This window comes from Castor canadensis, chromosome 7 (genome assembly GCF_047511655.1).
Source record: "Castor canadensis chromosome 7, mCasCan1.hap1v2, whole genome shotgun sequence".
Taxonomy (NCBI): domain Eukaryota; kingdom Metazoa; phylum Chordata; class Mammalia; order Rodentia; family Castoridae; genus Castor; species Castor canadensis.
In genome coordinates, this window is record NC_133392.1 from 37,139,548 (window position 1) to 37,156,994 (window position 17,447).

Sequence of the window (17,447 nt, forward strand, 5' to 3'; positions counted from 1 at the left end):
ACTCCGGAGGTTGGGATAGGAGGATCATGAGTTCAAGTCCAACCTGGGCTACATGGCAACACCTTGTCTCAAAAATAAACAATGTCCATTATAATTCAAGCTCCTACATTTTCAATCCTCCATTGTCCTGTATGTGAGCATCTAGCACATGTCTATGTGTATGAATAGACACACATTCCCAAATCAGTACATAGCTTTACTTGATTAAAGTCTGAGGATATTCATGGGCTAGCTTATATCATTAAAAAAAAATCATGTTCCATGAACATTTGTTGGCTGCTTGACATTGGCATGAGCCAGGCTTGATAAGAAGCCTAAGAGGTGACCTTTTTCTTAAAAATGCTTACAATCTTGTGAAGACAGCCATGTCATCAATGTGGTAAGTGCTCTAATACTGAGAGTGTAAGTGCTATGGGTCAAGGAGAGAGAGGGAAAGGTGTCATGAAGGGAGGATGCATTACGCTGTATTATCAAGAGTGAATCATAGTTTGCCAGGGAAACAGGAGGGTAAGGTTGTATGCAATGATAAATGGGCTGTCCAGAGCTTATGTGGGTAGGAGCTTGGAGTGCGAGGTGAGGACATGGAAAGACTGATGGGAAATGATCCCAGGAGTGTGAGCTACAGAAGGTTGGGACAGGCTCTGTGTGCTGTGCTGGGAAGTTTTATTTGGTTCCTGAGAACCATGGCTGTTATTCCCGGAGCTGCCTCTGAAGTACACTAGGGGTCCTTGAGAGTGGTCAAGAGAAGTTAAAGCTAATGTAGCTTTGCCTTTTTTAAACCCTCTTCTTTTATAAAGTTATTTTTGTATAAGTTTTGTGGGGAAAATGCACTTCTTGCTTGCTTATTTTTTGAGACAAGGGCTTGCAATGTATGCAAATTCTCTGTACTCCAGCCTCCACCTCACAACTACTGGCATTGCAGGCACATGCCACCAGGCCTGGAATTTATATAAAACTTTTTCCAACCTGCTCAGTGATAAGGAATTCTTTCAAGAAAGCATTTTCTTGACCAGGTTTCCTGCACTTATTTTATTCTTGTGTCTGATCAAATGACTTGTCTTATTGATGTTTGTAATTTGTGAGGATGGAATTCTGAGGTAGCCAGAGACCTCTGTGTGGACTTTTTCATGGCATCTGGACAGTACCTGAGAGTGTGGCAGGAAAGAAACACAGCTGGACTTGCCTGACTCTGTACCTCCCAGGGCTTGGTTATAGCAGACAAGTCACACGCAGTCATCATCATTGCCCTTAAATAGAAAAGAAAAATTGTTAAGATAAAAAGAAATACAAAATATGGTGTTTTTGTGAGGAGAAATAGAATCTTGGCTGCTCACATGATAATCTCCTTTTTGATTGGGTCAGTGGTGACGTATTTGATGGCTGCTTCTTCAGTTTGCATTTGTTCACAGGCATCAACAATTTTTTGAAACATGGTTCTCTTCCTGGAAAAGATACAGCTGTACAACAGTTTTTCCATATAAAAGCAGAGAAAAAGTACCTTAAATGTGTACTTTTAACATCTCAGGTTCTCAGTTTGCCTCTGGTTGTCCACAGAAGTCTAAAGGGCCGGAGGATAAGGAAACAGGCAATGGCTGGAGAGCTTTGGCATAGAAAAGGCTTGAGACAGAAAAGGTGCAAAACATAAAGGGAATAAACAGGTACGTCTGACTGCATTAAAACTAAGTTACAAGTGAGAAAGGAGACCATAACAAACATAGATGCCACAGACAGATAGCATATCACAGCACATATAAACAACAGAAAAGTAGAATCCAAAATAATTGGATGTTTGGTCTCACTGGTAATCAAGGAAATACAATGTGAACAATAAAATACCATTGCACAATCACTAGATTAGCAAAACATTTTAAGTGTGCTTAGATCCAGAGTATCCCATAGATGGGATCACAGTGACACTATACACTGCCAATGGGAATTGTAAATGAGCACAACTATTCAAGAACATAGTTTTGCAAAGAGGCACATCAAGCATACGCAAATCCTGCTGTATTCCCTTTCCTAGATATATACCTTAGAGAAACTCTCAAGTATGTACAAGTACATATAATGTAGCATTGTAGGCAATGATGAGAAATTAGAAACAATCTAGGAATGAGTAAATTAATTAGGAAATATTCAACAGCTGAATACTCTGTATAGTTGAAACATATAAATTGGCTCGCCATTGATTACCAAGGGTAAATCCTCAAAAAGCAATTGGCAGAGAGGTATGTAAAGACAGTATGAAACTATATAAGGGAAAATGTAAACCACTCTTAACAATGCCATATAAAACTGGATGGAAAAGATGAATATACATCGATATCCTGATGGTGATATCCTTGGGAGAAGGGAAGGAATGCCTCAGTTGCATCACTAATTTTGTTTTCCTCTTTTAAAACAGATCTGAAGCAACTGTGGCAAAATTTAACATTGGCTAAATCTGGGCTATGGGTATTTGTCTATTCATTATGTTCTCAGTATTTGTCTTCATAGCTAGACTATTTCACAGTTAAGTTTTTTATTAAGAAAGATCATAAAGGCAAAATTTGACAATGCCCAAGTCACTGAATATTTGGAGTCCATAATTAGCCCACTTTGTTTGAACCAGTGTTCACCAAGTAACTTTATATTTCACTTACAAGAAAATGTGCAGACATTCTGAGAATCTGGTCTCCTTGGTAATATTATTATTATAAATAACTTGGCCCTCTGCTGCATATAACTCACTTGTGTGAGTTTGGTTCATGTGTGTTCAGCTCTCAGACTCTCACAGGATCAAATTCATGAGGTTGAGGCAACAAATAACCAAATTCTGGACCATGGCAAATTCACCAGAACAAAAAGGCAGTGTATGAGGTTTCTTGACATCATTGCTCTGGCAATGAACAAACTTCACTGCATTTTCCTCAATCCCATCTTTTTCAGATAGCAAGCTACTTAACACAGGGAGCTTACGTTTTAAAATATATGTCTGAATGACTAGTAAATTCACTATCAGGAATCTCTCCTGAGGAGATTATAATTGATATCCCCAAAGAAGAGCAAACAGACTGTGTGCATGCCTTTGAACTTCAGTTCAAAGATAGTTCGTGGAAGGCAGACTCACACAGAGGGTAAGGATATCTGTTGTTGGGCAGGTATGTACTTACTTGAAATATAAAGCCAGGTCAGTTGCTATTATTGCAACCTCAAACAAATGAATAACTGTTTCAAACTGCCGTTTGTTCAGTTTCTGGAAAATGTTTAAACTCTGTAAAATGAAAATAAAATTGAATTAATTAATTTGCCTTTGTTCAACAAACAAACTATGCTTAACAAGAGAAATCTAGGGCTTTTAGTGCTTTTTTGCTTTCAGTTTTTAATCTCATGGTTTAAGTAAACCCTGCTTCTGTATTTTGAGTAAGGTAGTTTAAACTCTAAATATAGATGCTAATAACTAATGTTCAGGTAGTCCATGTCTAAATTTTTAGAGTAAATAAAAGTGTTTTCTTCCAGGACCATTAAAAAAATAATAGACTAAAAATTTGCTTGAATTAATTAAGTTGCTTTAATAAAGAATTTCTAGATGTCCAGTTGTTTGACCTGTTTCATTATGTGCCAGGTAACTTTAGAGTGAGCATAGAAACCATCATTCAGAAACTGTACATTATTCTAGTACTCATGTATATTTAGGGAAGAAATGACAAAATCATCTCATTATCCTAAAAATATTTTCTTGTAATAATATTTGTCAAAGACTTTACTAGACCTTTGTTCAAAGAGGTTTTATTATTATTAATTATCTCTTCACATATACATTAGCTTCATTTTGTAGTGTAGAAAACCAGAGTATAAAATTTGGAATGGTTAAAGGCCTGATATTCCAAATATAGGCCAAGGGACAAATGTAGAGTGCTATTACCAAATGAAGTTGCTAGTGATAAAATACAGAAAAATGACCTTAGGAGGAAAGAAGAGATAGTCTGTTAACCAATGTAGAGACAGAGGGAGCACAATATAAAAAGTATACTGGACCAAAAGCCAAATATAATAGCAAAACTGACTTCATACCAGCAAGTAGGTTTTAAGTGCAGTTTGATTGCTTTTAATCTCCTCACACTAGCTAGACCAGAGCAGAACTGGTATCTAAATCAAAACTGCATGCCTACAATGAGTTTGAGCTCTTTTCATCCTACAGTACCTCTCAACAGTGGTCAACCAGGGGTAGGCCCTGGCCTCACCTCTTGGTAGTTGTACAATCCTGGACACTGCCCTTAACATCTGTGAGTGCTTGTTTTCTTCAAACAAGCATAATAGCAGCTGCTCTGACCAACTGCATAGCACTTAGTCAATCCTCAATAAAGCTCAATAGAGTGTTGACTTGAATAAGGCAATAATAAATCACTTAAAAATGCAAATTGCTATAAAATTGAACTCTTGGTCTGTCATTATTGCTATGTAGTCTTTAGGCTAGCACCAGGTTCACACAGAATTGCAACCCAAGGCTGAATATGACTTTTAGTCATTCCAGGAGATTGAAATATTAGGAAGTAACAGTTGGATAAGAACTCAAGTCCTAAAGACTATGCTATGCAATATATAATCTTTATTAAAGTCATCTTTTAACATCTTCTAGGACAAGAAAGTGGTATTTCACAAAAAAATATATGTGAAAGGAAAGTTGGAATTTGTTAAAAAATATGTTAAGTCGTAGTAACTAGTCAGCCTTTTTGGATGGAGAGAATGATGGCTAGAAAATACTCCAAACTACAACAAAGAAAAATTAAAAAGTGTCTAGATTAAAATCAGTTTCTTACTTGGCACAGTTCAGCGCAGCCCTGTTGGGCAGATCAGACCAGAAGCTCTGAGTGAAATCTTTTGGAACAAGTTATTTCAACCTGGTCTGGATCAGCTAGGGAGGGGGAAGGGAAGTGGGTCATCTGTCATTTTTAATTCACTTAATCTCCTGATTTTAGTATGTGGTGGCTTTCCCTTTCTTGGTGACCCAGTGGCATGTCAACATTTTTGTTCCAGAAGCAACATACATGGTTTGATCACACCAACTGTGCTGATTCAACAACCCTAAAACCAGCCTTGATTATTGTGCTAGGAAAGATACGGGGAGGGCCAGAAGATTGGAAATGCCTCACGCTGTGGAGAAATTAATATTTACAGCACACAGAATCCTTTTAAAAAGGCAAACAGCTGGGCATGGTAGCACACATCTGTAATCACAGCACTTGGAAGGTTATGGCAGAGGAATTATGAGTTTAAGACAGCCTGGGTGACAGAGGGAGACCCTGTTTATTAAAACAACAACAAAAACCAAACAAACAACAGTCAAACACTGCTGAATTCAAAGAATACTGGAGGTCAGAAACTTCCTTGTCTCTACCAGGTTGTACAGAGTATATACTCTGTAACCATTGACCAAATCAGTATTTTTTATGCAACAATTATGTCAGTGCGTATTACTTATGTTTGTAAGCCTGGACACCTGTTGCTATTTGATAAGTATATATACGTATGCAAGAAAAAGCCACATATAAAGAGAGAGATTAGAAATAAACAGGACTAATACTGTCAATTCTCCATTTAAGTGATAGATTTTTCAAATCTGAAATAATAAAACAGCTGTAATATGAAAGTTCTTTTACTTTTCAATATGAAACAATATTGCATTTTTAAAAATTGGCGTAAGCTATAGTAACAAAACCAAGATGGTATTAGCATAAACACACACACACACAGACCAACAAAGTTTCCAGAAATAAATTCACACAGCTTTGGCCATCTGATTCTCAACAAAGGTGCCAAAAATATATGTTGGAGAAAAGGTAGCTTCTTCAACAAATGGTACTGGGAAAACTGGATATCCACATGCAGAGGATTGACACTAGAACCCTATCTTTCACCTGTACAAAAAACCAACTCAAAATGGATCAAGACCTTAATCTAACACCCCGAAACTCTGAAAGTGCTAGAGGAAAACATAGCAAAACACTTCAAGATATTGATACAAGTAATGATTTCCTAAATAGAACTCCAATAGTTCAGGAAATAAAAGCCAAGAATGATATATGAGACTGTATCAAATTAAAAAGTCTTTGCATACCAAAGTAAATAATCAAGAGAGCAAAGAAATAGACTACAGAATGGGAGGAAATCTTTGCCAGCCATTCGTCAGAGGACTGATATCCAGAATATACAAAAAGAACCCCTTAACAACAAAAGAACAAGCAATCCAACTAATAAATGGGCAAATGATCTGAACAGACACTTTTCAATAGAATAAATACAGTGGCTAATATATGAAAAAAAAATTCAACATCTTTAGCCATCAGGGCAATGCAAATAAAAACTATGACATTCTATCTCATCCCAGGCAGAATAGCTACTACCAAAAACCAAAAACTAACAAATGCTGGCAAGTATGTGAGAAAAAGGGAGCCCTTATACATTGTTGGTGGGAATGTTAGTGCAGCCGTGATGTAAATCATTATAGAGGTTCTTCAAAAAACTAAAAATCGAACTACCATGTGATCCAGTGATATGACTCCTGGGTGTACACCTGAAGAAAATGAAATCAACATGCAATAGAGACATCTGCACAGTCACACTAGTCACAATAGCCAAGCTATGGAATCAGCCGAGGTACCTGTCAACAGATGAATAGATAAAGAAAATACAGTATGTATGACACACAGTGGAGTATAAGCCATAAAGAAGAATGGAATCATGCATTTTCAGGAGAATGGATCATCATGCTAAGCAAAATAAGCCAGATGCAGAAAGACAAGTATCACATGTTTTCTCTCATATATGGAAGCTACAAAAACAAAAAAGATGAACTTAAAATAGTAGAGAAACTAGTAGGGAGAGGTAAGGGATGAGGAAAGGAGGGAGGGTAAAAGAAGGCAATTGGGAGGTGAATATGACCAAAGATTTTATATATATATATATATATATATACACACACACACACATACATATATGGAAATGTCACAGAGAAATCCATTAATATGTTGTACCTGTTACATGCATTAATAATAAAAAGAAGGAAAAAATAAGTGTATGACCATTATCATCAGAGAAAATTGGTAAGAACATTAAACTTTTTATAATCTATATTTGCTTTCCATCTTACTATATGATCAAATTTTATAAATGATACCTGGGTGTTTAAAATATAGATATTATTTATTTCTAAGTACAAAGTTTAAAATATAGCTACTAGGCACATGCCTGTAATCCTAGCACTAAAGAGGCTGAGAAAGAGTGTCTCCAATCAGGGCCAGCCTAGGCTACATAGTGAAATCCTGTCACAGTCACCAATCAAACGATATAGCATATATCATCATTGTTACTAGTTTCATCTAAAACTCTCTGTAAGTCTTCTTTTTCTTTTTCTTGTTTTTGAGATGGGATCTCACTTTATAGTCAGAGTAGCCTAGAACTCATGATGCTCCTACCTCAGGCTCTGTAGTACTGGGACTGCAGGTGTGTATTACCATGTACCACATGTTTTCTTAATTCTGTATTCTTGTATTTATCTATTTATTTTCTTTTATCCTTTTACTTGAGGTTCTTTATTTTTATTTATTTATTTTGGTGATACTGGGGTTTGAACTCAGAGACTCACACTTGCTAGGCAGGCACTCTACCACTTGAGCCACTCTGCCTTACTTGAGTGTAAGTTTCTGATTATTTTTATGTCATTAATATGGATTCATATAAAAGATCTTGTTTTCTGTTTTTGTATTAGTTGCTAGAAAGCTCTTAGCCAAACTTGTGGCCAATGTCTAATAAATGTACCTCATTATAAACATTTTGGCTGTGTATGTCTTTACCTTGATTCATCTAATTTTCCTTATTTCTCCATTAGCATTTATTTTTCTTTAATATCATATGTAGTTTTGGAAACTCCATTCAATCTTCTTTTTGAAAAAACTGGAGATTAAAAATACCCACATCCATAAAGTTGGATCTTTGTGAATTGCTTATTTAATATATATACTTATATACATATATATGTGTGTGTGTATATATATATATACATATATATTTTATTTATTTATTTACAGTGCTGGGGGTCAGACCCAGAGCCTCGCACATGCTGGCAACTGCTCTGACAGTGAGCTATAGCTCCAACCCAATGCCTTTTATTTAAGATAAATGGAATTCTACCAAGCAATGAAAAGGAATGAATCACTGACAGACACAAACCTCCAAATTATTTTTCTGCATGAAAGAAGAAAAAGACCACTTATTATGTGATTGCACCTACTAAAATCTACAAAATGCAGGCTAATCTTTAGGGCTTGAAAACATTTCAGTGGAGCAGAGAGATGGATGAACTACAAGGGGCACAAGCAATCAACTGGGGTGGTAAAAATGTTCTGTATCTTAATTGCAGTGGTGATTTCCCAAGTGTACAAAATGGTAAAAACTCGCCAGGCATGATGACTCATACCTGTAATTCCAGCTACTTAAGAGGCAGAGATCAAGAGGATGCCAATTTGAGGCCAGCCTGGGCAAAAAATTAGCTAGACCCCACTTGAACTGCCTGTGGTCCCAGCTACACAAGAGGCCTTAGGTAGGCAGATTGCTGTTCCAGGCCACTATGGGGGCAGAAACATGAGACCCTACCTGAAAAAGTACCTAAAAGCAACAGAGGCTGGGGTATGGCCTATCTGGTAAAGCATCTACCTAGCAAGTGGGAGGCCCTGAGCTCAAACCCCAGTACTGCAAAAAAGTTATTAATAATTAAAGTAAAAGGTAAAAGTTCATAGAATTGTATGCTTTACAGGGATTCAGTTTAGTGTATGTACACACACACACACACACACACACACACACACATTCAAAAAAGTTGATTGAAAACATAACTCTGAGTTAAAAAAATAGCTTGTAATCTCATTTTTCAAAAATTATTTCTTTCCATGTTGCTTACATAGATACATAGGGTGACTGCAATGAAGTTCACCAAATGTTAATGAAGGAAATAGTTCTGAATGGTAAGATTTGAAGTCTTTCATTTTTTTCTTTGTGTATTTGTCTTTGTCATTTTCCCTATTGCTTGAATTTTCCTAGAGGGCATATGTAATTTTTATAACAACTCTAAGACATTAATTTTTAAAAATATATAAGCATACGATATTCCATTTTCCCCCTGCACACTGTGCTGAAAACATTATGTAGGGACAGATGCACCAACACAAGACGGGCCTGTTCTCCAACCCCACTCCAGCCAGGCCAGCTCCTGATGCTCAGCTGGTTTCACTAACTCACAGAGTCTATTTTTGTTCTCCTCTGACTATTAAAATGGCAATATATGAATTCCATTAGCATGCCAAAGCAGAGAGAAATGGCTTTATTTCATTCTAATTGGGGCAGTCAGGTAAGTCAAAGCCAGAGAAGTAGGCACAGTTCTAACCCTCAATGTGGTGCCTTTGACATCCACAGGAAAATACTGCCACCATGTCCTGTCCTCTCCAGTAACTCTGCACAAAGAATTTAATTTCTTCCTCGCTATTTCTTTGTATACGATGGGACAGGCTAAAGGATAGGTATGAAAAAGCATAAGTAAAACGAATATATATTTTGTAAAGAGATGTTCTGAGTTCTGCTATTTAGGCTGAGTAATTTATTTTTTCATCTCTACAATATATTTTAGTGTTTAAATTTATACACTGGATTGGAACTGTAGCTTAGTGGCAGAACACTTATGTAACGTGCAAAGCCTTGGATTTGATTCCCAGTGCAGCAAACAAAAAAGTATACTCCTACAAATTTGATTAACAAAGTTTCTACCTATTCATTCAGGTAAAATGTTGGTTCTTATCTGGTTTAGAATACAGACAATTCTGTTCCTCAAAGCTGTGAGTCCAGCTGTACAGAAATATAAGGATATTTCATTTCAAAGCCATATAAATGTCTGAGTAATGCCCACAAAAACCAAAATTGCTGGATAAATCCCCTGGATTTCCCTTATTCAAAATAAAAAGAAATTAGTATGTGTATTTTCTTTACAGAATAAAAAAACAAAGGAACTACATTGTTTCCCTAAAACATAAAAAGCCTGGCTAAAAGTGTCAACTTGTTTTTAGTGCTCAATTTGACCTAAACAGGCTGTGTGGCTGTGTTGCCTAGCAACTCTATTGACAAAGCTTTAAAAGTCTGCAATTAGCAGGTTGAATAGTATTGTAGACAGGCTGTTGAAGAGATAGTGTGGGTTACTGAGATGCAGAATTCCTTTTTAGAAAGAATAATAAGTCTTTATGTAGCCATCAAAGCCAGTTTAGAGTGCAAAGTAAACAACATAAAAAATTAAGATGGAAGACTGTACCTCTATCGTAAATTGTCAAAGCCCAGCAGGGAAAGCATATAAAACCCTAGGAGCCTTCCAGTGTTAAGCATTTACATATTCTGTTATAGCTTTTTAGATGCATTTTTCTTAATAAGTGAATATAATTAAGTGATGGATTGTATTTTACTCTACCTCACTATGTCACAAGGGCTGTAAAGAAAAGTCTTACTCAGAAACCAACGTTTGTCCCACAGGTAAAACAAAGACTCTTGACAGATTAGATAATGACAGTTTACTCTTACCTTCCTGAATTACTTTCGGCTCTGCTCTTTTAATTACCATAGAACAGTTATTATCCATGCTGTGAATTTTGTGTCTGGGAGAAGTTCTGTCTGCACAGCAGAATTAATAGAGGTCTGGCTCAAAATGCAGATTCCGGGTCCCCAAACAGGACGCCTGGTCAGAAAGTGGGAAAGGGGCCTGGGTCTGTGCTATTAAAAGCCTACCCACCCACACTCTGGTAAATTGATTATTCTGAAGCAGTTGGTTCAAGTACCTGTGGCTGAGAACCACCATCGACAGTCACAAAGGTGTAGTGATTAGGATATAGTTTGTCACCTCCCAAATTCATGTTAAAATCAATGTTGAGAGGTGATAGTGACTTAGGGGTTAGGCAAGAAATTAGGAAAGCTGATGGTTAAGAACAATGGCTTCAATCTTGATTTAAAAAGTGAACAAACACATGCTGGCCCAGTGCTGTCAGTGAAACTCACGATGTGCAGCTTGGTCTTAGTGACTGACAGCCCCTGTAGCCTGCAAAAATGGAAAGTCCTAGTCTGACCTTCTCAGGACAAAAACTTCCCTGCCTGAAATGTAGGAGGAGTTAATGACACATAACCAGTGTCTACCCAGGAGCCGTGTCTGTCCTGGCCTGCCCATCTTCAGTAAAAACACTCCCTCACCTGATATGTGGGCAGGGATGATGACACATAGCTCAATTCCCATGAAATTCCTTCCCTTTTCCGAGGAATGACCAACCCCATGTATGCAAAACCCAATAAAAACTAAAAATCTTAAGACCCGTGGGGCAACTGCTCATTCTTGAGCTGCCTAGCTCCTGTCTCAAGAGTGTACTTTCACCTTAATAAGCCTGTTACCTGTTAAACTACGTTACCTCTATCTCCATCCTTGAATTTTTTCTCCAACCAGACCAAGAACCCTCTGTCCCCAGACCTGATGAGAGCAGGGCCATTAAAAAGTGATAAGGGGGCTGAGGATGTGGTTCAAAAGCTGGAGCACCTGCTTTGCAAGCATAAAGCCATGAGTTCAAACCCCAGTTCCACCAAAAAAGAAAAAAAAAAGTGATGAGGCAGTGGCTTTGTCTTTACCAGAGTGGGTTATTACTTAGACCCTTGCATTTTTGTCTCTTTTTCATGCACTCACTTGCTCTTCCATGATGAGCCCCACCAAAAGTCAAGGAGATATGGATGCCTGATCTTTGATTTCCCAAGATAAACCTTGGACTGTATTATGCAGTCTCAGGTATTCTGTTATAGCAGTAGAAAGTGGGCAAAGACACAATGGCACTGTGGATTGAGAAATGCTTCAGCACATTTAGGATGGGTGTGGTGTCAGATGCTGTATCAATCACAGATAATAATCACAGATTATCTCAGAGTTTTATCTCTACACTTGGATATGTGAGCCTTTAATAAAAGATTATTCCTGAAGGTGAGAAAAGCTCCAGTTCCCAGAGTGTATTTTTCCAAATAAGCACATAATTCTAACAAATTCTCTGCCTGTGAAAACTAGTGGGTCCTTCAATCTGATAACTACTCATTTGAGTTGTTTTGGTTTGGAACTTTCTTAAGAAAGTTTAATTAGATTATGTCCATAACTTTTCCACATTCTTATATACCCCTTAAAATTGATATTTGGAAAGTTAGTAGTACACGTTAAGTGCCAATTATAATAAATGGAAGGGGGTCAAAGCCACTTGCTGCCTAAGTTGTCCCTGATCTACTCCCTTCCATGAATGTGGCGTCTCCCTTTGGAGCTCCAGGGCCTAATGCAGGGCCTCTTTGATGGCAGCTGTCTGATCCTGTCTTATATTCTAATCCACATATACCTCCACTACCAAAGCCCTACTTTCTCCCAGGTACACACCATGCTCTGCAGTGTGTGCCCCATGAATGAATAAGAAAATCAGTGGCTTTGTAGCCTCCTTCCCCTTTATATTTATTTATGTGTGCTTTAGGGGGCACAGAGACCTTTCACACCCACCATATGCTTTTCATTCTCTACCCGTGGACATAGAGGTTCTGCCATTTCCCATGGCTCTCCTATCCTCTGTTCCAGCTACTTCCAGCTTGGTGGTGCAAACACTACTGCAATATCGACTTCTGTCAATTGAGTTAGGTAAGGGTACATGTTGTCAGTGCCATAACTTGGGACCACTTTCTTTCCAAGCATTTTCTGTAGGTTAGTGCTTTGATTCCAAACCCGTGAGCTGCCCTAGAGAAAGGTTTTCATACCTCATCTTGTAAGAGAGTCTTACTGTACTCCAGGTGGTGCCTCTCCAAAATGGAAGTCCCATGAAGCTTTGCTAGTGGAGATGTGGACCTAGGATGAAAAGGGTATGCCATAAGTTCAGCAGTTCAAAGATCACACATAAGTTCAAACAATACAGAATCTTTACCATCTCTCACGATTCTTTTTCATGTCTCCCCTTTACCTTCCCAGCCAGTTGACTGAAATTGTCAAAGTAACACAAAGTAACACATATACATTTGTTGAATGTATAAATGATTGAATTGTTTAAACTAGGAAGTTTGGTTCATCCTGTACCCTGTATCTAAAATTTTTTAGTTCCCTAGGACTTGTGGTGGTACATAATGATTTTTTTTTTCTTGCACTCAAGGCCTACACCTTAAGCCACTCTACCAGCCTCCTTTGTGATGGGTTTTTTCGAGATAGGGTCTCACAAACTATTTGTCTGGGCTGGCTTTGAACCGTGATCCTCCTGATTGCTGCCTCCTGAGTAGCTAGGATTACAGGTGTGAGCCACCAGCATCTGGCTAATGACTTCTATAACATGCAGTAAATCTGTGGAAATTCATAAGCTATCTGCCTAGAGAGTGTTGATTAAGACTTTTTAGGAACAAAAGTATCACTGAAAAGTATCATTTCTTCCCCCGACCCAAGAAGGTAAATAAATCTAAATTTAAGGTTCCCTCTTGTTAAGAGTTAGGTCACAGCTGTATCTTCAGCCTTTGGTACTCTGGGTTTCTTTAGTGCCTCCTGTCCCAGGAAGGTGAAGCTATGCTGAAAGTAGAAAGGTAAAAGGAAGAGAAGGGGGAAAGAGGCTGAGGCAAAGGTCTGAAGACGATGGGAAGAGTTTTGACTTGAAAATATGGATTAACTCATTTTAAGAAGGAAGATACCAGAAATATGGGAAGCAGCCTTAAAGAAGCTTTATTTTACTTCATGGAGAACAGAATTCACAGAGGGGAAGAGTCACTGACAGCTTTCTGATGGATGTGGCAAGCCAAATCAAATGCTCATATTGGGGAGCAATTAGGCTCTGTCTGATTGATATTATAATTGGTCATAATTTAAACAGATATCAGCATACCTGCTCTGTGTAAACATTGAAATTTTTATTTTTTTAAAATTTTTTTTAGGTTATACTGAGGTTTGAACTCAAGGCCTTATGTTTGGTAGGCAGGCGTGCTACCACTTGAACCATGCTGCCAGTCTTACTCTGGATTTCCTCAGAGCAGCCAGCCTTACTACAACAGTCGCGGTGTGTCTTGTGGAGGTTCCCATGGTGCTAGAGGCTTGATGAATGGATACCAAGGCCCTGCCAATGGATTCAGAGGAGGATATAATGGTTACCGTCCTTCATTCTCTAACACTCCAAACAGTGGTTATACACAGTCTCGGTTCAGTGCTCCCAGGACTACTCTGGCTATCAGCGGATGGATATCAGCAGAATTTTAAGCATGGCTCTGGACAGAGTGGACCACAGGGAGCCTTATGAGATTGTGGAGGGCCCCCAAGACCCAACAGAGGGATGCTGCAAATGCAAATTAAAATAATAATAATAATAATGATAAAGTTCAATTCCAGTTAGAAGGGAGTGAAGTGTTTAATTATTTTATATTTAAAAACATCAGCCAACTTAAAAAGCTAAACATTGATCTACCACATGATCCAGCAATACCACTCTTGGGGATATACCCAAAAGAATGTGACACAGGTTACTCCAGAGGCACCTGCACACCCATGTTTATTGCAGCACTATTCACAATAGCCAAGTTATGGAAACAGCCAAGATGCCCCACTACTGATGAATGGATTAAGAAAATGTGGTATTTATACACATTGGAATTTTATGCAGGCATGAAGAAGAACGAAATGTTATCATTCACTGGTAAATGGATGGAATTGGAGAACATAGTTCTGAGTGAGGTTAGCCTGGCCCAAAAGACCAAAAATTGTATAGTCTCCCTCATATGCGGACATTAGATCAAGGGCAAACACAACAAGGGGATTGGACTTTGATCACATGATAAAGTGAGAGCCCACAAGGGAGATAGGAGGATAGGTAAGACATCCAAAAAACTAGATAGCATTTGTTGCCCTCAATGCAGAGAAACTAAAGCAGATACTTTAAAGCTACTGAGGCCAATAGGAGAAGGGGACCAGGAACTAGAGAAAAGGTTAGATCAAGAAGAATTAACCTAGAAGGTAACACACGTGCACAGGAAATCAGTACAAGTAAATCAGTACAAGTCAACTCCCTGTATGGCTATCCTTATCTCAAGTAGCAAAAACCCTTGGTCCTTCCTATTATTGCTTATACTCTCTCTTCAACAAAACTAGAGATAAGGGCAAAATAGTTTCTGCCGTTTATCGAGCGGGTGGGGGAAGAGGGAGGGGGCGGAGTGGTTGGTGAGGGAGGGGGTGGGGGCAGGGGTGAGAAATGACCCAAACATTGTACATACATATGAATTAAAAAAAAATCAGCCAAATATGTTATATTCAAAATATTACTTATTACTTATAAAGAGAAAAAAATTATTTTACATAAAGACACCTGCTGGATATCATCCACAAATAGCTTCATAACTAATAGGACAAATTGGTATGGGCCTCCCAATGCAATGCACAGAGAATGACACAGCATTGACTACAAAGAATTCTGGCTAAGAATATTTACCCTGAATTTAGTAATCAGGAAACGATTGGGTGAATCCAAAATTGAGGGCTATTCTACAAAATAACTAGCCTAGAGTCTTCAAAAAATTGACATCCTGAACAATACCAAATATTGAGAAACTAATCTAGAGTAAAAGAGAGTAAAGACACTTTACAACCAAATGCAACATGTGAAACTATTACTTAAAAAAAATAAACCAGTTAAAACAACTTTGTATGTTCAACCTGGAAAAGCAAATGCTTTGGGGAGGGCCATGAAAATTCTCTTTAATATATGCAGGAATAGCTAGTGGATGAGAACTTGCACTAGGAGAAGCAGACATTGTAAGGAGATCAATTTCAGTTCAATATCATCAAGAACATTCAATCATTAGAAGCACACCAAAAAAGAATGCTCTATCTTGTGAGAAAGTGGATTCCCCATCATGGAAAATAATAAATACAGACTGGAAGACACAAGAAGGTCTACAGGGAAAGAGGCCTACACTAGATGGAAGAGTGAGATGAATTCAATAAATTGGTTTTTTTTTTCAGTACTGGGGATTTGAACCCAGACTCTTGCACTTGAGTCACACCCAGTCCTTTTTATTTGTATTTTGTTTTTAGACAGGGTCTCACTAACTTTGCCCAGGATGACCTCAAACTCAATGATACTCTGCTCCATCTCCTGAGTAAACTGGGATTACAGAAGTAAACCACTATGCCTGGCTAGTCCTACTATTTTTTTCTGATAATTGCATTTCTCCAAGGATAGGATGAAAGGGATCAAAAGACCAGATAACTCAAAAACAAAACAGAGAAAAGGGGATGAGAGAAATCTATAGACCATGACAGCATCAAATAGAAAACAACTGGAAAAGTGAAGTGAATAGAGAGAACACAAGAACTTGAAGGAATAGGTTTAGGGCATTGTTAAAGTGCAGAAGGCTGGGAAATAGGGAGAAGCCAGAAGCAAGGAGGTCAGACATTTGGAGACAAGTAATCAGACCAAGGGCACAAGGTCAAGCCAGCCAGGAAGCAGAGTCATCTGTGTCCCAACAGCTTCAGGTAACTTCAAGGTAACCTCCTTAGTATCATCTGTATAAGAAGAATAATTTGGTCTTGGTTAACCTTTTTTATTAACTACATTTGCAACGCAGTGTCTCAATACTTTTGTGGACTTCATACTTCCAACACAATTGGGGTGCATTAAAAAGACTCATCAAGAATTGTTATCACAGGACAGTGTGCAAAGAGACTGCATTTCATCCCAGGATGTTAGCAGAGTTGCTAGAGGGTGTAGAGACATGCTAAGGCTGAAGAAGGCAGGATTGTCCCAGTCCTCAGTCGGGAAACACTTCCATGCATGAACTCATTTAATCTTTACACATTCCTGCTGTCCAGATTGAAGAAGAGAAATGGCTTAAGAACACCAACAGAGAGCTCTGAGTGGTAGTACCTGCCTGCAATCCCAGCACTCAGGGCACTGAAGCAGGAGGGTAGTAAATTCAAGGCCAGCCTAGACTACCTGACCCAAAACAAAACAAAATCTTCAATTGACTAAACTTCAGGGCAACACAGAGGTCTGAAATGGGGCTAAAAACCTATAAGGTGAGATGCCACATCAAATCCAGCTGCTTCTTACAACCTTAGGCAAGTGTAACTTTACATATTTTTAGCTTCTTTGCTCTTCTGTAAAAGAGAAGTACATGGTACCTTCTCTGTGGGGGTGCTGCAAGGATTAAATTAGGCAGTGGGTATCACGTGCTTAGCTTGTTCTCCAGCACACAAGAAATGCTCAATAAATGTTAGTTTCTTTGGACTGAATCCCTGAATCCACTGCTGATTGGGAGGGAGGAAGAGAACTCCAATGGCCATCAGGACAGCATGTGTTCAGCAGGGGCTAGACCCTCTGCAGACAAAGACATCCCAGCCTCAAGCCTCAGTGGAGAGC

The 17,447-nt window shown here is 38.4% G+C and overlaps 1 protein-coding gene across 2 annotated transcripts in view; it reads right to left on the bottom strand.

Moving 5' to 3' along the window:
* The window catches only part of Pde6c (phosphodiesterase 6C), a 50,044-nt gene that overhangs the window by 3,874 nt on the left and 28,723 nt on the right, over positions 1-17,447 (bottom strand). For both annotated transcript variants that reach the window (XM_074078744.1, XM_074078743.1), the window contains exons 15-18: positions 12,826-12,913; positions 3,153-3,253; positions 1,335-1,442; positions 1,184-1,247 (exon numbers count right to left, since the gene is read on the bottom strand). In XM_074078744.1, coding sequence (XP_073934845.1) covers positions 1,184-1,247; positions 1,335-1,442; positions 3,153-3,253; positions 12,826-12,913 — 361 coding nt within the window. The remainder of the gene's footprint in view (positions 1-1,183; positions 1,248-1,334; positions 1,443-3,152; positions 3,254-12,825; positions 12,914-17,447) is intronic.